The following is a 25075-nucleotide window of genomic DNA, read 5'->3' as shown; positions in this document are numbered from 1 at the left end:
TCGGAATGTAATTAGGATCGCGTTCACTGTTCTTCAAAAACTGATCGAAGTAATTGTTTCACGGCAATATCATAGGATCTTTGACAGGTGAATTCATTTGTTTATGATTTGTTGGACTTAAATTATTAATTAATTAAATTATTAATTTCCTTTCTATGGTTATTTATAATCATGAATTCATGTCAAATAACCACGCCGATTAAACTCACTAATACTAATAATATAAACGACATGAGTTATCTATGGATTAGTATTAGTGAAAAATACCAATTTTTCTATGTTCTGGGTTATTTTTGATTCGTTTATTGTTATTAAGAAGTATATATTGTCGTATTTAGTGTTACCAACTTATATTTTGGTAAATTTAATACAGCCAATTTTAATTATCATCTAGTTACTATAACTTGTTAGACAACAGTGATAATTTTGTCTACCCGTTGTTTATTCTGTGATTCTTCAAAACTGTCAATGTTTTGACGTTTTTAGTATTACCAACTTATTATATTTTTGTAAATTCAATGTGGCCAATGTTAATTGTCTCCTTGTAATCATAACTTGTCATATGACACTGTTATAATTTTGTCTACCGGTTGTTTATTCTATGATTCTTATAAACTGTCAACAGTGTCAATGTTTTGACGTATTCAGTATTACCAACTTATTATATTTTGGTAAATTCAATGTATCTAACTTTAATTGTAGTTTATTCTATGATTCTCCTAGCTGTCAACGTATTCAGTGTCACCAACTTATATTTCCTTGGTGAATTCAATGTAGCCAACGTTATTTGTCACTTTGCACCAGATTAAAAAAACAAATCATTACATTTTGATACTTTATTTGAGAAAAAAAATTTAACAAACTCTAAATTTAATAAAAATATGATTAGCTATACATACACAGCGGAAATCTGTGGCGTTTCTACCCAACATCTCAACATTTTCCTATTTTTTTTTGTACATTTTTTTCAACTTTACAGAAAATTCTTCGAACTTCCCCTGTATACGTATTTTGATAAACGATAATAGAATCACCCCAGGATAAAACTAACTTAAATCTAAAACTAATCGTCCTGGCCAGGACTGCTAGGCGAAAAATTAGGAGACGATGGCGAATACCTTGGAGGTGGTGGTGAATAGTTGGGAGAAGCTGGTGAATAACTAGGACTTTGGGGAGTGTAAGAAGGACTGGTCGGTGAATAATTCGTACTATGCGAAGAGGAATAGTGTGAAGTGGGGGAATAATTGGGAGAACTGGCCGAATAACCGGGAGAAGAAGGTGAATATGTGCTACTAGCCGCCGGAGTGTGCTGCGGACTCGACGGGGAATAATTAGGAGAAGTAGGTGAATAATTAGGCGACGTGGGCGAATACTGCGGACTGCCGCCTGAAAATGAAGGGGAAGTGGGAGAATAATTCGGAGACGTAGGGGAATATTTCGCCGAAGAGGGTGAATAACTCGGAGAACCGGGCGAATATTGAGGAGAAGAAGGTGAATAATTTGGCGATTGTGAAAAACTAGGAGAACCCGCGTATCTAGGAGACGAAGGCGAATAACTCGGTGAAGTCGGACTGTAATTTGGTGATCTGTGAGAATAATTTGGTGAAGTGGGCGAGTAATTTGGGGATGTTGGCGAATAATTCGGCGACGCCGGCGAATAACTCGGCGAAGTCGGACTGTAACTTGGCGTAGGTGAATAACTAGGCGACGTCGGTGAATAGCTCGGAGAATTGGGCGAATAACCGGGCGAAGTTGGGGAATAACTAGGAGACGAAGGTGAATATCCGGGCGAGGTGGAATAACTGGGAGATGTTGGCGAATAACTCGGAGATGTCGGTGAATAACTGTTAGATGTTGGAGAATAACTAGGCGACGCCGGCGAGTAATTGGGACTCGTCGGACTGTAATTCGGACTAGTAGGTGAATACCCTGGTGAACTTGGTGAATATCCCGGCGAAGCTGGCGCCATTGATGGCGAGGTTGCTTGGAATGCCGGACTGTAAGAAGGCGATTGACCGCGCGGCGACGCCATATAAGGCGACATAGCGGGGGATTGCGGTGTTGGCGACCAAGCTCCGTAAGCCGGCGACATACCAGACGCGTCTGAAGCGGCGGATGGAGAAAAAGCAGCTCCGCCGGGTGTCATACCGCTTCCCATTAGATCTGAAACGAAGGAATATGTAATACACGTATATATTCGAATAGAACCGATTAACTTACTTTGTGGCGACCAGACGCTACCGACGTAAGGGGTAGCCGCTTGAGCCCAAGGAGTCATCGCCCCACCCGGACTCATACTATTCGGAGTAGCGACCGATCCGAAGAACATACCGGAAGAGAGAATATCGCTGCTGTGCGCTTGCGGTATGGGAATACCCATTTTGCATTTTTCGGCGTCCAATAAAAGATCGAAACAACCGGTACCCATTCTCGGTAATTGACCCAATATTATATTTTCGGATACGCCTCTCATCGGATCGACCTGAAACGGATACGAAATTCGTCCAAACGACGTCGATCGGTGAAATTATCGAAATTACTAACCTCCGCGTGACTGGCGGCGTCCATTAACACGTCGACGGTTTCTTCGAAGGAACATCTCATCAAAGCGCCGGTATCTTGTCGGTTAATACCGTGACGAGTGATGGCCATCAAGTGACCTTTCGCTGTCATTACGTCGCAAAGAAGAGCGAGATGTCGGTAGTTTACGTACAAACCGTAGAATTGGAGTACGGCGTTCATTTCTTTTTCAACGGATTTACGGACGGCTTCTATACCCAATACCTACAAAAACAAGAAGAATAGAATTTGCAAATTAAACTACTCGGTATACTCAATGACAATATTTTATCGGTATCGGTATCGAGATGATTGTACGTTTGGCGCACCATCCCCGCTCACGCTACAATGTCCGACGCGCGTTTCGGATTACCAAATTATCGTCTTCAGAGACGGAGAGCCGGAAACGAACCAGGCTCGAAAGACCAGATACCAGATCTTCGGATATGGTTCATATATCCGGCTCGAAGGATCAGGTAGCGTCAAGTATGATCCGTTAGTGCTTGGATAAGCGAACGCGCGGCTTTTTAATGGACATCGGTTCGGTAGTACCAACGGTACCCGACCTACCATGAACTACAACCATAGTTCCAAGTTAGAATGAAGCTTTTTCGCAATTATTCCTTATATCGATGATTTATACCCGGCTCGAAGGACCGGACAAGTATTGGATCGCCATATAAGCGAAAAATTAACGGATAAACTCCATACTTACCGAGAATATTTCACAAATATCGTTAGAAAATGTCCTGACCGGATCCACGTCCCTTTCCGAAAGTACTTTCATCATGCTGGTACCGTCGGTTTCTAATAACCATTCGGCTATGGCCTTAAATTCGCCGGTTTCCGTGATGACTATTCTCTTTTTGGAATCGGTCTGCGGCAAATGCATGTACACCTTAGATATGGCTTCTATACCCTGGAGAGTCATGTCGCTGAGCATGTTCGCTTCGATGCACCTCAAAAACATGTCGTCGTCCATTTTGTCGACGTCTTCGTCGGCGCCTGTTCGAAACGAATGCAATACAACGTTAATACCCGGCTCGAAGGACCGTTTAGTGGAAAAAATGATTTTTATTTACCTTCGCCGAATTTGCCGTCGTCGCTGTTCATTATCCTGATGCGCAGGACCAGTTTTTCGGCGTTGTCGTCGTTGAATATGCAATTGAGATCGTCGCCGAAGCCGGCGTTGATCTTTTCGGCGATTTGTTCCATGGTGAGTTTTTTGTCGGTCATTCTTTTTCTGTCTAATTCGATGCGGAGCAGCCACGGGGATATGCGGGTCGGGTCGAAATCGGGCATTTCGTAGTAGACGTTAACGAATTCTTGGTCTTCCGGTATGACGGTGTTCTGGGGATCGGGATCGTAATAGATGGCGGTGTTGGCGGTTACTTTACGTAAAGTGGTATGTTCGAGTCTAAAACAAAAGAAAATTGACGGTGAGTTCGGAGAAATCTGTATTAGTAATAGCAACGTCTCCCCCAACAGTCGAAAAAGAAGAAGAAACATATTTGGAAGGCTCCAAATCGTGCTTTGGATAATGACGTGGTATTGAACTAGACCTTGAAAACTTTCGAATTTCGCGCGTTTTCGATTTAGTGGTTTTAACAAAAATCTGTTCCTGCGCCCCTAATTGTGTCTTTGAACCATATTTTTCTCAAAATGTTCGTTTTCCAAACTGCTTCACATTAAAAAATTTTTTGATTATATTTGTTATTATGTTCCAAACAGCATTAATTACCAACAAGTGTATTTTGTTGCCGTTTGGTTCATTACAGTTCATAATACCATCCAACAAAGTTTTCTTTTGAAAATTATCTTTCGTATATTATCAGTCGGTATTGTTATGTTCCAAATTGCAATAGGTGTAGAAATTTTGATTTTTTTACGTATTATTTCAATATGTCGATTTTCTCTGTTACAAATTAAAAAATTGGTTGATCATATTTGTTATTATGTTCCAAACGGCATCAAGTGCACAAAGTTGTATTTTGTTGCTATTTGGTTCATTACAGTTCACAGCGTCATTATTAAAACAAATTTTTTAATCGAAATTAATATTTTATTGCCAATGGTTTATTACAGGCAATAAAATTGCGTCCAAAATTGTATTAAATGTCGAAAATTTGATTTTTTCACGTAATGTTCTATTATATTTGATAATATTGTGTTCCACACTGCTTCACATTAAAAAATTTTTTGATTATATTTGTTATTATGTTCCAAACTGCTTTAATTACTAATAATTTTGTTTTGTTGCCGTTTGGTTCATTACAGTTCATAATACCATCCAACAAAGTTTTCTTTTGAAAATTATCTTTCGTATATTATCAGTCGGTATTGTTATGTTCCAAATTGCAATAGGTGTAGAAATTTTGATTTTTTTACGTAATATTTTAATATGTTTGTCGATTTTCACTGTTTCAAATTAAAAAATTGGTTGATCATATTTGTTATTATGTTCCAAACGGCATCAAGTGCACAAAGTTGTATTTTGTTGCTATTTGGTTCATTACAGTTCACAGCGTCATTATTAAAACAAATTTTTTAATCGAAATTAATATTTTATTGCCAATGGTTTATTACAGGCAATAAAATTGCGTCCAAAATTGTATTAAATGTCGAAAATTTGATTTTTTTTACGTAATGTTCTATTATGTTTGATAATATTGTGTTCCACACTGCTTCAAATTAAAAAATTTTTTGATAAAATTTGTTATTATGTTCCAAACGGCATCAAGTGCACACAGTTGTAATTTGTTGCTATTTGGTCCATTACAGTTCATAGCGTCATTATTAAAACAAATTTTTTAACCGAAATTAATATTTTATTGCCAATGGTTTATTACAGGCAATAAAATTGCGTCCAAAATTGTATTAAATGTCGAAAATTTGATTTTTTTTACGTAATGTTCTATTATGTTTGATAATATTGTGTTCCACACTGCTTCAAATTAAAAAATTTTTTGATAAAATTTGTTATTATGTTCCAAACGGCATCAAGTGTACACAGTTGTAATTTGTTGCTATTTGGTTCATTACAGTTCATAGCGTCATTATTAAAACAAATTTTTTAACCGAAATTAATATTTTATTGCCAATGGTTTATTACAGGCAATAAAATTGCGTCCAAAATTGTATTAAATGTCGAAAATTTGATTTTTTCACGTAATGTTCTATTATATTTGATAATATTGTGTTCCACACTGCTTCAAATTAAAAAATTTTTTGATAAAATTTGTTATTATGTTCCAAACGGCATCAAGTGCACACAGTTGTAATTTGTTGCTATTTGGTCCATTACAGTTCACAGCGTCATTATTAAAACAAATTTTTTAATCGAAATTAATATTTTATTGCCAATGGTTTATTACAGGCAATAAAATTGCGTCCAAAATTGTATTAGGTGTCGAAAATTTGATTTTTTTTACGTAATGTTCTATTATGTTTGATAATATTGTGTTCCACACTGCTTCAAATTAAAAATTTTTTTGATAAAATTTGTTATTATGTTCCAAATGGCATCAAGTGCACACAGTTGTAATTTGTTGCTATTTGGTACATTACAGTCCATAGCGTCATTATTAAAACAAATTTTTTAACCGAAATTAATATTTTATTGCCAATGGTTTATTACAGGCAATAAAATTGCGCCCAAAAGTGTCGAAATTTTGATTTTTTTATGTAATATTTTATGTTTAATAATAGTCTGTTCCAAACTGCTTCAAATTAAAAAATTGGTTCATTACATTTGTTATTATATTCCAAACAACATTAATTACCAACAAGTGTATTTTATCGTCATTTGGTTCATTACAGTTTATTGTTGTGCCCCAAACAGGATTAATTGCCGAAATTTATTTATAAAAAATTGAAATATGATTTTTTCCAAAAATCTCCATTTTTTTGTGTAAATCAACTGGAAAAAAATATACGAACCTCTTCTGAACCTTTCCAAAAAATTTGAAAAAGATTATATATCCAAAAAGGTATCAAGTATACAAGCAGGGTAATTTTTTTTTCATAAATCTACTACATAACCAAAAATTAAAAAAATCTATCAGATTTGGATGATTTACAACATAAAATTTGAAATAAAATATTAATTATCCCCCCTCGCACACAATTTAATTTACATTATTTTTCCACCAGGTACACCTCAGCAGCTCAAAGGACACTCTGATACACAAAAAAGTGAAAAAAAAACTTCTGTGACCATAACCTCAATTTTATCAAAAAACAAAAAACAATTCCTGACCTGCAGAGAACGTTCTTGGCCTTTTCGGCGTCCCTAGCGGCGGCGCCTGTCAAAAACACCGTCAAAGAAGGAGCCTTCGGTTTTTTGGAAATATTAATAATCTCCTTCAACCTGGGCACACCGAGCGTTACGTTCTTCGAAGACACCCCGGCGAAATGGAAAGTATTGAGCGTCATCTGGGTGGCGGGTTCTCCAAGAGATTGCGCCGCCAAAGCGCCGACCATCTCGCCGGGATTAGCTTGAGCCTGCTGGAATCTGGTCTCGATTTCTCCTATCAACCATTCGAAAGCTTCGGTGCTGAGTCTGAACTCTTCGGAAACGCACTTCGTGCATAGCGTAGCCCTAACCAGACATTGGAAAAGCAGCGTGGCGTTTTCGTTGGCTTGCTTAGAGAGCCGATCGTCCCCCGCCACTATGATGCATTTTTTGAGCAGCTCCCTGACGCCCTGTATGACCCGCAGCGGCGACAGGTCCGTCGGGGCGCGTTTGTTTATGTGGAAGATTTTCTGCACGTTCCAGATCATCCGTTGCAAGTTGCAGGGTAGCACCACCTTGGACTCGCCGCTGGGGAAGATCTGTCTCAAGGCCTCCCGGTCCTTCTGGAGCTGCTCCCATTCCCTTTCCAATTCGGATATGACCTCTCCGGATCCCATCAACTGTTTTATCACCTCTTCGTTGAACACCCTCCTCAGGTATCTCTCGTTGCTCGGATCGAATCGGAATTTTCTTTCGAAGGCTTTGTTGCTCAATTTGACGGTCGGTAGAGTTTGGAATTCCACCATTTCGCCGCACAATCCGTCTTCCCCGTACCTCAATTGGATCAGTTGTCCCACGGAATTTCTAACGGTACCGTCGTAATGTACCATCACGCTTTCCATAGCCTTTATCAAACGACGTTGGATGTAACCGGTTTCGGCGGTTTTTACGGCGGTATCGATGAGACCTACAAACATACAACGGAGAATTTAATAATTCGTCCATGAAAATGTGGAAAGTTCGAGGAAAATGGGAATAAAAGAAGAAGAGGAATTCTACGATTACTACAAATATTATAATAGAGAAAAAGAAGAAGAAAATAACCGATTAATTAGTAAGTTAGTGACTTAAGTGTCGTACGTCACTGTTAGAAGTAAAAAAGAAGAAGAAAACTACTAGAAAATTAGTGAATTAGTATCCCAGGGTTTCACAGGTGAATATCGAGTGGCTAAGATTGAGAAATGAGAAGAAAATAACCTAAAAATCGACGGGACAGTAGATTAAATGTAATGAATGGACTAAATGAGTAGAAAGTGTAATAAAAGGCTAGTAGGAAGCAGAAAATAACCAAAAAAATGTTCAAGTTCATGTTCTAGATGTTACGGGTTAATATCGAGTTGCTAAGTTTGAGAAATGAGAAGAAAATAACCTAAAAATTGACGGGACAGTATATTAAATGTAATGAATGGACTAAATGAGTAGAAAGTGTAATAAAAGGCTAGTAGGAAGCAGAAAATAACCAAAAAAATGTTCAAGTTCATGTTTTAGATGTTACGGGTTAATATCGAGTTGCTAAGATTGAGAAATGAGAAGAAAATAACCTAAAAATCGACGGGACAGTAGATTAAATGTAATGAATGGACTAAATGAGTAGAAAGTGTAATAAAAGGCTAGTAGGAAGCAGAAAATAACCAAAAAAATGTTCAAGTTCATGTTCTAGATGTTAACGGTTAATATCGAGTTGCTAAGATTGAGAAATGAGAAGAAAATAACCTAAAAATTGACGGGACAGTATATTAAATGTAATGAATGGACTAAATGAGTAGAAAGTGTAATAAAAGGCTAGTAGGAAGCAGAAAATAACCAAAAAAATGTTCAAGTTCATGTTTTAGATGTTACGGGTTAATATCGAGTTGCTAAGATTGAGAAATGAGAAGAAAATAACCTAAAAATTGACGGGACAGTAGATTAAATGTAATGAATGGACTAAATGAGTAGAAAGTGTAATAAAAGGCTAGTAGGAAGCAGAAAATAACCAAAAAAATGTTCAAGTTCATGTTCTAGATGTTACGGGTTAATATCGAGTTGCTAAGTTTGAGAAATGAGAAGAAAATAACCTAAAAATTGACGGGACAGTATATTAAATGTAATGAATGGACTAAATGAGTAGAAAGTGTAATAAAAGGCTAGTAGGAAGCAGAAAATAACCAAAAAAATGTTCAAGTTCATGTTCTAGATGTTACGGGTTAATATCGAGTTGCTAAGTTTGAGAAATGAGAAGAAAATAACCTAAAAATTGACGGGACAGTATATTAAATGTAATGAATGGACTAAATGAGTAGAAAGTGTAATAAAAGGCTAGTAGGAAGCAGAAAATAACCAAAAAAATGTTCAAGTTCATGTTTTAGATGTTACGGGTTAATATCGAGTTGCTAAGTTTGAGAAATGAGAAGAAAATAACCTAAAAATTGACGGGACAGTAGATTAAATGTGATGAATGGACTAAATGAGTAGAAAGTGTAATAAAAGGCTAGTAGGAAGCAGAAAATAACCAAAAAAATGTTCAAGTTCATGTTCTAGATGTTACGGGTTAATATCGAGTTGCTAAGATTGAGAAATGAGAAGAAAATAACCTAAAAATCGACAAAGGAATGGACTAAAAGTTGTTAGTGGACGAAAGGTTAGTTTCCATATTGCTGAAAGCCAAAAGAAAGCAAAAAACAACCAAAAAATGGGTAAGTTCATGTTTAAGGTGTCATGGGTTGGTGTCAAGTTGCTGAGAACGACAAATAAGAAGAAAATAACCTAAAAATTGATAGTAGGATAGACTAGAAGTTCTGAGCGACCAAAAGTTATACAATTGGCGAGTATTAAACAATTTAGTGCCACACAGAGGAGAGAAAACACCAGAAAATCAATGAGTTAACAGCCTAAATGTTATGGGTGAGTGTTAGGTTGCTAGAAGCGAGAAAAAAGTCGATAATAACTAACAAAATGATAAGTTTAGTAGGCCAAATGTTATGGGCGAACCTAAACTTATATAATGAGCGAGCAAGAAGAAGAAAATCACCGTAAAATCAATTAATTCGAGTCCAAGATGTTGTAGGTGAGTGTTAGATTGATATAAATGACAAAGAAGTAGAAAATAACCAAAAGATAATCGATTTTGTCAACTAGACGTAGCAAGTGAATGAAATATTCGTTAAGAATGAGTGTTGGACGGTTAAAAGTGAGCGAGAAGAAGAAAATTACCGTAAAATCGATTAATTTGAGTCCTAGATGTCGTAGGTGAGTGTTAGATTGATATAAATGACAAAGAAGTAGAAAATAACCAAAAGATAATCGATTTTGTCAACTAGACGTAGCAAGTGAATGAAATATTCGTTAAGAATGAGTGTTGGACGGTTAAAAGTGAGCGAGAAGAAGAAAATTACCGTAAAATCGATTAATTTGAGTCCTAGATGTCGTAGGTGAGTGTTAGATTGATATAAATGACAAAGAAGTAGAAAATAACCAAAAGATAATCGATTTTGTCAACTAGACGTAGCAAGTGAATGAAATATTCGTTAAGAATGAGTGTTGGACGGTTAAAAGTGAGCGAGAAGAAAATAACCAAAAAAAAGGATTGAAAAGCGAGTGAGTGAGTAAATCGGTTGATCAAGAGTCGAAAGTCAGTATAAACTAAGTGAGTTAGCGAACTAGGTATTATACTCGAGGTGTCGGTTAAAAAAGAAGAAGAAAACAACCGGAAAACGGAAAAAAATAATCGGATAACGACCAAAACAATATTGATTCGTTAACAGTAACGAATAAGAAGAAACTCGGCGTTCTATTATTGCGGGATGGGTTTTGTTTGTTCATATCTGACCTTCACGGCCTCCCATGGCGTGAAAATAAAATTCCGACGGCGTCAGACCGGCTAGGTAGGAATTTTCAACGAAACCTCGAGATTCGGGACCGTAATCGTCTTTTATGAAATGCGGTAGAGTGCGTTTCCTGAATCCGAACGGGATACGTTTGCCCTCGACGTTCTGTTGGCCCACACAAGCGATAACCTAAAAAATAAAAATAATAAGAACACACAGTCATCAAATCGACGAGGTTTATGCGAAAAATACGTATAAAAGTCGAAAGTAAACTTTGTTTTAAAGGTTACGGTCGCCGCTGGATCGCACTGCGGGTCGGAGCGCTCTGCGGTCGCCCTTTTTCAGTTACGGTAGGCGTGGAGTTCTCTATGATTGAGAAACGGTTCATCGACGTCGAGTTTTCTGTTAAATTGAGCGGGAATAGTCGCGAGTGTTCGAAAACAAGTTTACGGAGTGTCGTGTATCTGAAGGAAAATCGACCGTGGAAAAGGTTTCGGGAACGGCGAGAAGAATTTAAAGAAAATTCTCGCCCGAAACGCTTTTAAATATTGAGTTCTGATCAAAATAACGGTTCTTCTTCTTTTTAAGGACGCGAAGGCCTCGACTGTCGAGGTTAATCGACCAAAGTCAATTTGGTAGAAAATTAGTCGATTGGTTTTGGATTCATTTGTTTAAAATGCAGCGTTTTAAGTTTAATTTGGTCGAAATATAGTTTTCCAAACTTCAAACAGTCGAAAAAGTGACTTTTTGAGTTCAATTCATTCTAGAACACACTTTTCTCGGTGTAATAAGATGAGAAATAGGTTTTTCTTGGTCTAATATGATCGAAACACAACATTCCAAGTTTAAGTTGATCAGAATATAGTTTTTCAAACTTCAATTAGTCCAAAAAGTGACTTTTTGAGTTGAAATATATCCTCAAACACACTTTTCTCAGTGTAGTTGACGAGAAATAGATTTTTCTTGGTGTAATTTGATCAAAACAGAGCATTTCAAGTTTAATTTCATCAGAATATAGTTTTCCAACTCCAATTAGCCTAAAAAGTGACTTTTTGAGTTGAAATATATCCTCAAACATACTTTTCTCAGTGTAGTTGACGAGAAATAGATTTTTCTTGGTGTAATTTGATCAAAACAGAGCATTTCAAGTTTAATTTCATCAGAATATAGTTTTCCAACTCCAATTAGCCTAAAAAGTGACTTTTTGAGTTGAAATATATCCTCAAACACACTTTTCTCAGTGTAGTTGACGAGAAATAGATTTTTCTTGGTGTAATTTGATCAAAACAGAGCATTTCAAGTTTAATTTCATCAGAATATAGTTTTCCAACTCCAATTAGCCTAAAAAGTGACTTTTTGAGTTGAAATATATCCTCAAACACACTTTTCTCAGTGTAGTTGACGAGAAATAGATTTTTCTTGGTGTAATTTGATCAAAACAGAGCATTTCAAGTTTAATTTCATCAGAATATAGTTTTCCAACTCCAATTAGCCTAAAAAGTGACTTTTTGAGTTGAAATATATCCTCAAACATACTTTTCTCAGTGTAGTTGACGAGAAATAGATTTTTCTTGGTGTAATTTGTTCAAAACAGAGCATTTCAAGTTTAATTTCATCAGAATATAGTTTTCCAACTCCAATTAGCCTAAAAAGTGACTTTTTGAGTTGAAATATATCCTCAAACACACTTTTCTCAGTGTAGTTGACGAGAAATAGATTTTTCTTGGTGTAATTTGTTCAAAACAGAGCATTTCAAGTTTAATTTCATCAGAATATAGTTTTCCAATTCCAATTAGTCCAAAAAGTGACTTTTTGAGTTGAAATATATCCTCAAACACACTTTTCTCAGTGTAGTTGACGAGAAATAGATTTTTCTTGGTGTAATTTGATCAAAACAGGGCAATTCAAGTTTAATTTGATCAGTATTCAGTTTTCCAACTCCAATTAGTCCAAAAAGTGACTTTTCGAGTTCAATTTATTCTAGAACACACTTTTCTCGGTGTAATAAGATGAAAAATAGATTTTTCTTGGTCTAATTTGATCGAAACACAACGTCCCAAGTTTAAAATGATCAGAATAAAGTTTTCCAATTCCAATTAGTCCAAAAAGTGACTTTTTGAGTTCAATTTATTCTAGAACACACTTTTCTCGGTGTAATAAGATGAAAAATAGATTTTTCTTGGTCTAATATGATCGAAACACAACGTTCCAAGTTTAATTTGATCAGTATTCAGTTTTCCAATTTTAATTTATACAAAAAGTGACTTTTTGAGTTCAATTTATTCCAAATCACACTTTTCTCGGTGTAATAAAATGAAAAATAGATTTTTCTTGGTCTAATTTGATCAAAACACAATGTTCCAAGTTTAATTTCATCAGAATATAGTTTTCCAATTCCAATTAGTCCAAAAAGTGACTTTTCGAGTTCAATTTATTCTAGAACACACTTTTCTCGGTGTAATAAGATGAGAAATAGGTTTTTCTTGGTCTAATTTGATCGAAACACAACGTCCCCAGTTTAAAATGATCAGAATAAAGTTTTCCAACTTCTATTAGCACAAAAAGTGATTTTTTCAGATCAATTTAGCCCAAAACTCACTTTTCTCGGTGTAATTTGAACAAACACTGATTTTCTCAAGTCTAATTTGATAAAAATTGAGGATTTACGAATTAAACTTGATCAGTTAAAGTTTTATAAACTGATTTTGTCCAAAATAAAGCTCATTATATTCAATTTAGTCGAAAATTCACTTTTTCGCATTAAATTCTGTCAAAAATTAAATTTTCTGCGTGTAATCGTTATTTGGTAATTCAATTTTGTAGAAACAAAACTTTCACAACAGCAACAGTGGATAGAAGTCGTTTACACGTATTTTCCTCCTACAAAAAGACAATTTTCACCTGAGAAATATTAATATTGGAACCTTTGGACCCGGATACCACCATAGCCTTCAAATTATTATATTCGGTCAAGGACTTTTTGGCCGACCCGCCGGTTTTGTCACGGGCGTCGTTCAATATTCTGTTCACTTGATTTTCGAAAGTTTGCCTCAACGTATTACCGGGGGTGGGTTCCAGTTCCATATTGTGCGCTTTCTGGATAACCTCGATCACGTCCTCTTTGGCTTTCTTGATGGCCCTCTGGATTTCCGTGTAAGTCTGGGGATCGGCAATCGTGTCCCCGATACCGATACTGTGACCTAAAAACAAAAACCACAATCAGCACAAACGGATAACCAAAAAAAAAATTCCCAACAACCTTCGAGTAGCAACCAATTGTTGATTACGGTCTGGATGTTTCCGTAGAACCTTCCGCACACTTCGTGTCCCAATTCCAGCATACAAATGTGCAGCAAGGACCCTGGAATCGACAGGATTAATGACGTATCCGTTTTTTTTTTTTTTTCGATTGGATTCGAAACTTACCGGCAGATGTACCGAGCGTCTTCTTGCACAATATACCCATAACCAATTCACCGTGTTCCACCATTACTTTGGTGTCGCCCGGCGATATCCACTTGTAGGGACCGTCGTCTTCGTCGTCCGGATGTGTGGAATGGGTGCGGATCATGTTCACGTTACCGGGGATGATTAGGGAGAATAATTGTTTGCCGGTCCATAACGGTTTCGGTTTTAGTATGGCTGGTCGTGGCATCTTACCTACGGGTTAAAAATATTGATTAGTTCCGATGGAATTGGGGTTTATATTATCCTGAATTATTCGAATTGGTGATAGGGATGAAGTTTGGGGGTGTTTTTGAGGTTAGAGTCTGAATTATGGCAACTATATGGTGTGTAACGATGAATTTTTGAAAAATCTGCGGTTGTTGATGGCTAAAAATTCTGACAGGGGAGTTTTTGAGTTCTTTTTGTCGAAAGGGGGTGTTTCTAAGTTTGACTCCAGATCAGAAAATGGTTTTATAAATTTAATTAGCTTTCAAAGTTACGTTTTTTTTTTAATAAATCAGTTTTCTATGTTCTATTAGGTCGAAATTCGAATGTTGTAAGTTTTAATTGTATCAAAAGTGAGTTTCCGTGATAAATTTGATCAAAAAACGGAGTTCCTACATTTATTTTGGTCAAAAATCGACTTTTCCTAATTTCATTTTACCAAAAAAAAAGTTTTATTCGATAAAAAAGTCGAGAATTCTTTTTTCTCGATGTAAATTGATTTAAAAAGTGTTTTTTTTTTGGTTTTTTTGAAGTTAATTTGTTCAAAAAATGGTTTCTGGGTGTAATTTGGTCAAACAGGCGAGTTTCCAAATTTGATTTGGTCAAAAATTCACTTTTCTCAGTGTAATTCGATCAAAACGGAGCGTTTCAAATTTGATTTGGTTAAAAAATAGTTTTCTGAATTCAAATATTGTGAAAAGTAGCTTTTTGAGATCAATTAATATAAAGTTCACTTTTCTCAGTGTAATTTGGTCAAAAAAAAATGCTTTTGAGAGTTTAATGTGTTCAAAAATTGTCTTTGCCGAACTTAACTTGACCAAAAACCAAATTCCAAGGTTAATTCAGTTAAAAAAATGGTTTTTTATACTTAATTTGGTGAAAAATTAATTTTTTCAAGTTTAATTTGATCAAAAATCGGTTTTTCTTGGTTTAATTCGATCAAAATACAGCGTTTTAAGTTTGAATCGGTCAAAATATCGTTTTTTAAATTCAATTATTGCAAAAAGTGACTTTTCATTGTCAACTTTGTCAAAAATTCGTTTTTCTCAGTGTAATTTGGTAGAAAAATTTGTTTTTCTTAGTGTAATCTGATCAAAACAGAGCATTTCAAGTTTATTTTGATCATAATATAGTTTTCCAACTTTAATTGGTTCAAAAAGTGACTTTTTGAGTTCAATTTATTGTAAATCACACTTTTCTCAGTGTAATAAGATGAAAAATATATTTTTCTTGGTCTAATAAGATCGAAACACAACGTTCCAAGTTTAATTTGATCAGTACTCAGTTTTCCAATTTTAATTTATACAAAAAGTGACTTTTTGAGTTCAATTTATTCCAAATCACACTTTTCTCGGTGTAATAAGATGAAAAATAGATTTTTCTTGGTCTAATATAATCGAAACACAACGTTCCAAGTTTAATTTGATCAGTATTCAGTTTTCCAATTTTAATTTATACAAAAAGTGACTTTTCGAGTTCAATTTATTCCAAATCACACTTTTCTCAGTGTAATAAGATGAAAAATATATTTTTCTTGGTCTAATAAGATCGAAACACAACGTTCCAAGTTTAATTTGATCAGTACTCAGTTTTCCAATTTTAATTTATACAAAAAGTGACTTTTTGAGTTCAATTTATTCCAAATCACACTTTTCTCGGTGTAATAAGATGAAAAATAGATTTTTCTTGGTCTAATATAATCGAAACACAACGTTCCAAGTTTAATTTGATCAGTATTCAGTTTTCCAATTTTAATTTATACAAAAAGTGACTTTTTGAGTTCAATTTATTCCAAATCACACTTTTCTCAGTGTAATAAGATGAAAAATATATTTTTCTTGGTCTAATAAGATCGAAACACAACGTTCCAAGTTTAATTTGATCAGTACTCAGTTTTCCAATTTTAATTTATACAAAAAGTGACTTTTTGAGTTCAATTTATTCCAAATCACACTTTTCTCGGTGTAATAAGATGAAAAATAGATTTTTCTTGGTCTAATATAATCGAAACACAACGTTCCAAGTTTAATTTGATCAGTATTCAGTTTTCCAATTTTAATTTATACAAAAAGTGACTTTTTGAGTTCAATTTATTCCAAATCACACTTTTCTCAGTGTAATAAGATGAAAAATATATTTTTCTTGGTCTAATAAGATCGAAACACAACGTTCCAAGTTTAATTTGATCAGTACTCAGTTTTCCAATTTTAATTTATACAAAAAGTGACTTTTTGAGTTCAATTTATTCCAAATCACACTTTTCTCGGTGTAATAAGATGAAAAATAGATTTTTCTTGGTCTAATATAATCGAAACACAACGTTCCAAGTTTAATTTGATCAGTATTCAGTTTTCCAATTTTAATTTATACAAAAAGTGACTTTTTGAGTTCAATTTATTCCAAATCACACTTTTCTCGGTGTAATAAAATGAAAAATAGATTTTTCTTGGTCTAATTTGATCAAAACACAATGTTCCAAGTTTAATTGAATCAGAATATAATTTTCCAATTCCAATTAGTCCAAAAAGTGACTTTTCGAGTTCAATTTATTCTAGAACACACTTTTCTCGGTGTAATAGGATGAAAAATAGATTTTTCTTGGTGTAATATGATCGAAACATAACATTTCAAGTTTAGTTGAATCAAAATATAGTTTTCCAACATCGATTAGTCCAAAAAGTGATTTTTTCAGATCAATTTAGTCTAAAATTCACTTTTCTCAGTGTAATTTGAACAAACACTGATTTTCTCAAGTCTAATTTGATAAAAATATAGAATTTACGAGTTTAATTTGATCGATTAAAGTTTTCTAAATTGAATTTGTCCAAATTAAAGCTCATTATATCCAATTTAGTCGAAAATTCACTTTTTCGCATTTAATTCGGTTAAAAATTTAATTTTCTGCGTGTAATTGTTATTCAATTTTGTAAAAAGGAATTTTACAAATTTTATTTAGTAAAAAATCCAAATTCCAAGTCTAATTCAATCAAAATATGGCCTTTTCCAACTATAATTTTTTATTAAATATTTATAAACACCCCGTATAATTTTGAACCAGATAATCGATCATCAAATCAAGACTCACCATCCCAAATAGGCAAAAACATCAACAAATTCATCATCTGCTCCTTTTCAATAAAAACATCCCTCTTCGTCATCTTCCTAACCGCTGTCAAAGTATCTTGCACAATACCCATGACGGGTTTGTTCGCTTGAGGGGTGATAATCTGCCTTGGGGTGATATGGAGATTCTCAACTTCCGCTCTAGTTTCCATACTTTGAGGCACGTGCAAATTCATTTCGTCCCCGTCGAAATCGGCGTTATACGGCGACGTACAAGACAGATTCATACGGAACGTTGACCAAGGTAAAACTTTTACTCTATGTCCCATCATACTCATTTTGTGGAGGGTCGGTTGACGGTTGAATATCACCAAATCCCCATCTCTGATGTGTCGTTCCACTCTAAATATAAAATTACAATGAAAAATGGCGAATTTAGAGAAATCTGGTTATAGACATCACTACCTAGACCGCTAATCGAGTAAACGGAAAATATTCATCTACGATATTGATAAAAATACCATAAAACAACCCATGAGAGTGTATTATGAGTCTTACATAGAGGTAGAAAGCCCCATGCATGAATTTGAAGGGAAAATAAAAGTTTGGGTGGGTATATAGCCACTAAAAGCGATCACAGATCAACTTTGATTGATTTTGGTACCAAAAAAGAAAGAAAATGGAATGTATGGAAGCAAAAAGTAAAGAAATCTCCATAAATGGGATAAAAACAACCCCAATGCATGGATTAGAAGGGAAAATCAAAGTTTGGGTGGGTTTATAGCTACTAAAAGCGATCACAGATCAACTTCGATTGATGTAGGTACCAAAAAAGAAAGAAAATCGAACGTGTGGAAGCAAAAAGGAAAGAAATTTCCATAAATAGGATGAAAATAACCCTAATGCATGGATTAGAAGGGAAAATCAAAATTTGGGTGGGTATATAGCCACTAAAAGCGATCACAGATCAACTTCGATTGATGTAGGTACCAAAAAAGATAAAAAATCGAACGTGTGGAAGCAAAATGGAAAGAAATTTCCATAAATAGGATAAAAACAACCCCAATGCATGGATTAGAAGGGAAAATCAAAGCTTGGGAGGGTTTATAGCTACTAAAAGCGATCACAGATCAACTTCGATTGATGTAGGTACCAAAAAAGAAAGAAAATGGAACGTATGAAAGCAAAAAGGAAAGAAATTTCCATAAATAGGATAAAAACAACCCCAATGCATGGATTAGAAGGGAAAATCAAAGCTTGGGAGGGTTTATAGCTACTAAAAGCGATCACAGATCAACTTCGATTGATGTAGGTACCAAAAAAGATAAAAAATCGAACGTGTGGAAGCAAAAAGGAAAGAAATTTCCATAAATAGGATAAAAACAACCCCAATGCATGGATTAGAAGGGAAAATCAAAGCTTGGGAGGGTTTATAGCTACTAAAAGCGATCACAGATCAACTTCGATTGATGTAGGTACCAAAAAAGATAAAAAATCGAACGTGTGGAAGCAAAAAGGAAAGAAATTTCCATAAATAGGATAAAAACAACCCCAATGCATGGATTAGAAGGGAAAATCAAAGCTTGGGAGGGTTTATAGCTACTAAAAGCGATCACAGATCAACTTCGATTGATGTAGGTACCAAAAAAGATAAAAAATCGAACGTGTGGAAGCAAAAAGGAAAGAAATTTCCATAAATAGGATAAAAACAACCCCAATGCATGGATTAGAAGGGAAAATCAAAGCTTGGGAGGGTTTATAGCTACTAAAAGCGATCACAGATCAACTTCGATTGATGTAGGTACCAAAAAAGATAAAAAATCGAACGTGTGGAAGCAAAAAGGAAAGAAATTTCCATAAATAGGATAAAAACAACCCCAATGCATGGATTAGAAGGGAAAATCAAAATTTGGGTGGGTATATAGCCACTAAAAGCGATCACAGATCAACTTTGATTGATGTAGGTATCAAAAAAGAAAGAAAATCGAACGTGTGGAAGCAAAAAGGAAAGAAATTTCCATAAATAGGATGAAAACAACCCCAATGCATGGATTAGAAGGGAAAATCAAAGTTTGGGTGGGTTTATAGCTACTAAAAGCGATCACAGATCAACTTTGATTGATTTTGGTACCAAAAAAGAAAGAAAATCGAACGTGTGGAAGCAAAAAGGAAAGAAATTTCCATAAATAGGATAAAAACAACCCCAATGCATGGATTAGAAGGGAAAATCAAAGCTTGGGAGGGTTTATAGCTACTAAAAGCGATCACAGATCAACTTCGATTGATGTAGGTACCAAAAAAGAAAGAAAATGGAACGTATGAAAGCAAAAAGGAAAGAAATTTCCATAAATAGGATAAAAACAACCCCAATGCATGGATTAGAAGGGAAAATCAAAGCTTGGGAGGGTTTATAGCTACTAAAAGCGATCACAGATCAACTTCGATTGATGTAGGTACCAAAAAAGAAAGAAAATGGAACGTATGAAAGCAAAAAGGAAAGAAATTTCCATAAATAGGATAAAAACAACCCCAATGCATGGATTAGAAGGGAAAATCAAAGCTTGGGAGGGTTTATAGCTACTAAAAGCGATCACAGATCAACTTTGATTGATGTAGGTATCAAAAAAGAAAGAAAATCGAACGTGTGGAAGCAAAATGGAAAGAAATCTCCATGAATAAGATAAAAACAACCCCAATGCATGGATTAGAAGGGAAAATCAAAGTTTGGGTGGGTATACAGCTATTAAGAGCAATCACCGATTGACTTTTAGAGAAGAATCAAAAATAATTGCGAAAAAACAGGACGGGTAATGATCCAAAAATAAAAACACCTCTCCGATGCCCTTTTCGCACACACATATCAATACACCGAAACAAAAACTCACTTGTAACCACACTGCAAATGTAAATCCGAAGGTTTCGGATGAAATCTAAGATCTATTCGTTCCCCGTTGTCTCTTATAATATATTTGGCCCCCGGATACTGGGAATTACCCCTCTGCACCAATTCCAGCATCCTAAAACGAAAAAAAAAATAATCACAAACGAACATTAATTCACATATAAACTCACTTATCGAAATTAAACGGCGTCACAATTTCCGGAAACGTCATATTTTGCGCAACGCTCCTGGGTACACCGACTTGATCGATACGTAAATTCGGATCCGGCGTTATTACGGTTCTCGCGGAGAAATCTACACGTTTGCCCATGAGGTTACCTCTTATTCTGCCTTCTTTTCCTTTTAATCTCGCTTTAATCGCTTTCAGAGGCTTCCCCGATTTCTGCATGGCCCTCGGCATGCCCGGCATATCGTTATCCACTAAAGTGGCCACGTGGAACTGCAGCATTTTTATATTTTCCGTGATTATGTGAGCGGCGGCTCCGGCCGCTTCGTTTTTTTGCAATTCGTTATTCGCTTTTATTATATCGGCTAATTTGTGAGTTATATCGTCTTGATTTCTAGCAGAACCGAACATCACCACAGCTGGACGAACCGATAACGGAGGCACTGGTAGCACCTTCAACAAAAATTATATAAAAAAAAATTATTTCAGTCCTAAAAGGCGTTACTAGATTTAATTTGGTCATAAATTAATTTTCTTTCAGTGTAATTTGATCGAAAAGAAAATTAACAAACTTGATTGGATCCAAAGTTCACTTTTCTCAGTGTAGATTGGTTAAAAAAATGCATTTTTGGCTTTAATTTTGTCAAACGAGGAGTTTGCATGGTTAATTTGTTAAAAATTGGATTTTCTGGACTTCATTCGGTCAAAAAGGTGAGTTAACAAAGTTATTTTAGTCAAAAAGAGCGATAATACTTTTAATTTGGTGGAAAAAAAACTTTTCTGATTATAACTTTATGGAAAATAGCATTCACAAACTTAGTTTGAGGAAAAAAAGAGATTTCTAAATTGTGTCAGTCTAAGGAATGGACTTTTTAGGTTTGATTGAGTCCGAAATTCTCTTTTCCCGATGTAAAAAGGCTTTTTCATAATTTAATTTGGTTACAGATACGTTTCTCAGTGTAATTTGGTAAAAAAATAGTTTTCTAATTTTAATGAGACCAAAAAATGAATTTTTAAGGTGATTTTGATCGAAAATTAACTTTTCTCAGTGTAACTTGATCCAGAATTGATTCTTTCTGATCTAATTTGTTGGAAACAGAACAATTCAAATTCTATTTGATCAAAAAATAGTTTCCTGAATGCAATTATAGCAAAAAGTGACTTTTTGATATCAATTTAGACTAAAATTCATTTTTCTCACTGTAACTTGTTCTAAAATTGATTTTCCTTGGTCCAATTTGTCGAAAACAGAACAAATCAAATTTTATTTGATCAAAAAATAGTTTCCTGAATGCAATTATAGCAAAAAGTGACTTTTTGATATCAATTTAGACTAAAATTCATTTTTCTCAGTGTAACTTGTTCTAAAATTGATTTTCCTTGGTCCAATTTGTCGAAAACGGAACAAATCAAATTTTATTTGATCAAAAAATAGTTTCCTGAATGTAATTATCGCAAAAAGTAACTTTTTGATGTCAATTTAGTCTAAAATTCATTTTTCTCAGTGTAACTTGTTCAAAAATTGATTTTCCTTGGTCTAATTTGTTGAAAACGGAACAAATCAAATTTTATTTGATCAAAAAATAGTTTCCTGAATGCAATTATCGCAAAAAGTAACTTTTTGATGTCAATTTAGTCTAAAATTCATTTTTCTCAGTGTAACTTGTTCAAAAATTGATTTTCCTTGGTCTAATTTGTTGAAAACGGAACAAATCAAATTTTATTTGATCAAAAAACAGTTTTCTAAATCTAATTATTGCAAAAAGTGACTTTTTGATATCAATTTAAACTAAAATTCATTTTTCTCAGTGTAACTTGTTCAAAAATTGATTTTCCTTGGTCTAATTTGTTGAAAACGGAACAAATCAAATTTTATTTGATCAAAAAACAGTTTTCTAAATCTATTTATTGCAAAAAGTGACTTTTTGATATCAATTTAGACTAAAATTCATTTTTCTCAGTATAACTTGTTCAAAAATTGATTTTTCTTGGTCTAATTTGTTGAAAACAGAACAAATCAAATTTTATTTGATCAAAAAACAGTTTTCTAAATCTAATTATTGCAAAAAGTGACTTTTTGATATCAATTTAGACTAAAATTCATTTTTCTCAGTGTAACTTGTTCAAAAATTGATTTTTCTTGGTCTAATTTGTTGAAAACAAAGCGTTTCAAATTTTATTTGACCAAAAAACAGTTTTCTAAATCTAATTATCACAAAAAGTGACTTTTTGAAATCAATTAACTTTTCTCAGCGTAATTTAGTCAAAAAAATTCTTTTTTGAGTTCAATGTAGTCAAAAATTGTCTTTCCTGAGCTTACCTTCACTGAAAAAAACGTTTCTGAACTTTAATCGACCAGAAAAATATTTTTTAAATTCAATTATGTAGAAAAATGATTCTCCAATATAACTCGGGTAGAAAATTCGGTTTTCTCAGTGTAATTTGATAAAAAAAACTGTTTTTTTTTCCACAGGTTTAATCAATTAATCATCTAATTCAATAATTCTAATATTTACCGTAACGATCATCCAATCAGGTCTAGCAAATTTGGGATCCATACCAAGGATGAAACATTCTTCGTCCGTTATATGTTTCAAAATTTCCCAAACTCTTTCAGCCGATAAAGCAATTTTTTTTTCTTGTGTATCCTCATTCACGTGTTTCCATTCCGCTGTCAGATCCAAACCGGAACGTCTACAGATAAAAAAAATAAACATATCACTATAAGATTCGATTCAATCCATAACCATACGGGCTCTGGATAGGAATTGATTTATAACAAACGGAATCACAAAAATTTACTAAATAGGCAGTTAATAGTGGTCTTATTTGCCCATAAAGAGTTGGAACGTATTGAATCGATATTATTTTAGATAAGCTAACCATTGATCCTTGTAGCATCGCTCTGATAGAATACACAAGCTTCCCTTTTGAGCTTATTAACCTTAGGAATATCAAGAACAAAGAATTGACCTGCAAAAGGGACTGCAATGTGTAGGGGAAAAGAATCAAGAACGCTTATAACTATATTCGACTTTAAATCTTATGAAAATGAAGGAGAAATAAAAGTTTCCGGGAAAAAACATCAAATCCATGTTGCCGTTACCGGAGAGGAACTACTGAAGTTGTTTTCAAGATTTTTTCAACCGTATAATGAAACTTGCAAGCAGAAATGCAAAAAATACTATATTTTATACAAATTAACCAAATTTCAACCCTCACATAATGTAATTTTCATTAAAAAAAGTAATAATACGTGTAATATACTACAGTATATTTAGTACTAACCTTATACTTGGTTGATATCGTCCACAACCACCATGTCCAGCTTTTTTATTAGGATCCTCCCCTTCTTTACCAACGTCCATTTCATCACCACCTTCGCAAATATTTTTACCTTTGCAAAGATCGTAAACAAAAGTTAAACGTTTCCTTGGTTGACCCTTAGATTTCATAACTACCTCTTTAATTTTCGGATTATTCTTAAAAAAATAACAGAATATTTAATATGAAACAACTTTTTTTTTTAATTAAATTCACCACTTACAGGACTGACTAGCAATTTACTACAGAAAAAACAAACGCATCTTAGTATTTTTATAGTTTTTGTAACAAATCCAACGTGAAATACGGGTTTGGCTAATTCGATGTGTCCAAAATGTCCTGGGCATTCTGTCATATTACCGGCACAAGTCTGGCATCTCGAGCTTCTATCTATAACACCTTGTCTGGGATCCATAAGTCCGCATAATTTGGGGCGACCGGCTTCCATTGTTTCAGGGAAGCGGATGCCCCCTTCTGTGACTGACATACGTCGCTAAAAACATATATTTAGTAATGATCGACTCGAATTAACTTAGATTTCAAACAATAATTTGCTTTTTAGACTCGATATTTCCATTCGTCAATTCCAATTTTTTTAACTATAATTACAATAAGGGAATACATTGCAATAAAATCGTTCACTATTCCATTATTTTAACTTCAGTTCCAACCGAGTTACGTGAATTTCAAAACGAATTTTGTTCTTTCCGATATTTCTAATGGGGAAAATATATTTCATTACAAATTATAATTGTAACTATAAGTAATCATTTCTTTTTTTTTTAATAATTTCACTACAACAAATAGAAAATTTATTGGTTTATTATATATAAACAATCCTTTTAAGACATATAATTAAAATATTGTGAAAAACTTGCACAATTGAAAATTTTGACGCATGTGCAATTTTGATTCCTTTTAGAACTTATTTTTTCTTTCAAAATCTTATGTATATTTCAAAATGTAATACCATAGTTTACATAAAACTTTCGAAAATAAACGAGGGATTTTATAAAACTGATTTTATTATGCAGAAACAAAATGGTCGAGGCTATCCAAACTGGTGAAATCAACAACACCAATTTCCCATCTAATATTCATATTTTCGTTATTAGAAATATCATAAATTAGCAGTGCTCCGGTTAATTTACGAAATACTTACAATTTCATCGGGACTAAGTATCCCAAATTGCACTCTTTTAACTGTTCGTAACGGAGCTTTGCTATCATTCGTAGCCATTTTGAAGACTATAACCACATACGCATCCTTAAAAATCTTTTCCTCCTCT

General features: G+C 34.1%; 1 protein-coding gene across 1 annotated transcript; it reads right to left on the bottom strand.

The window, feature by feature from the left end:
- Positions 1-821: 821 nt before the first annotated feature.
- LOC130446235 (DNA-directed RNA polymerase II subunit RPB1) lies at positions 822-25069 on the bottom strand. The gene is made up of 17 exons (XM_056782351.1): positions 24949-25069; positions 24010-24279; positions 23751-23944; positions 22979-23156; positions 20467-20915; positions 20280-20411; positions 17417-17796; positions 14086-14319; positions 13919-14020; positions 13561-13859; positions 10662-10848; positions 6818-7760; positions 3642-3976; positions 3275-3564; positions 2545-2784; positions 2221-2482; positions 822-2163 (listed from the first exon to the last, which is right to left on the bottom strand). Exons 1-17 carry the CDS (start codon positions 25024-25026, stop codon positions 1064-1066), a joined length of 5673 nt encoding a protein of 1890 aa, XP_056638329.1. The 5' UTR covers positions 25027-25069; the 3' UTR covers positions 822-1063.
- Between the last annotated feature and the right edge of the window lie 6 nt (positions 25070-25075).

The sequence above is a fragment of the Diorhabda sublineata genome, chromosome 7, assembly GCF_026230105.1.
Source record: "Diorhabda sublineata isolate icDioSubl1.1 chromosome 7, icDioSubl1.1, whole genome shotgun sequence".
NCBI lineage: Eukaryota > Metazoa > Arthropoda > Insecta > Coleoptera > Chrysomelidae > Diorhabda > Diorhabda sublineata.
This window is presented reverse-complemented; position numbering and strand designations above follow the sequence as displayed.

Excerpts from the sequence above, each read along its gene's own strand:
- LOC130446235 (XM_056782351.1), bottom strand. The coding sequence starts at position 25,026 with ATGGCTACGAATGATAGCAAAGCTCCGTTACGAACAGTTAAAAGAGTG. Across the intron at positions 20,916-22,978 it reads CTGATTGGATGATCGTTACG|GTGCTACCAGTGCCTCCGTT; the intron begins GTAAATATTAGA and ends TTTTTGTTGAAG. Across the intron at positions 20,412-20,466 it reads ACGCCGTTTAATTTCGATAA|GATGCTGGAATTGGTGCAGA; the intron begins GTGAGTTTATAT and ends TTTTCGTTTTAG.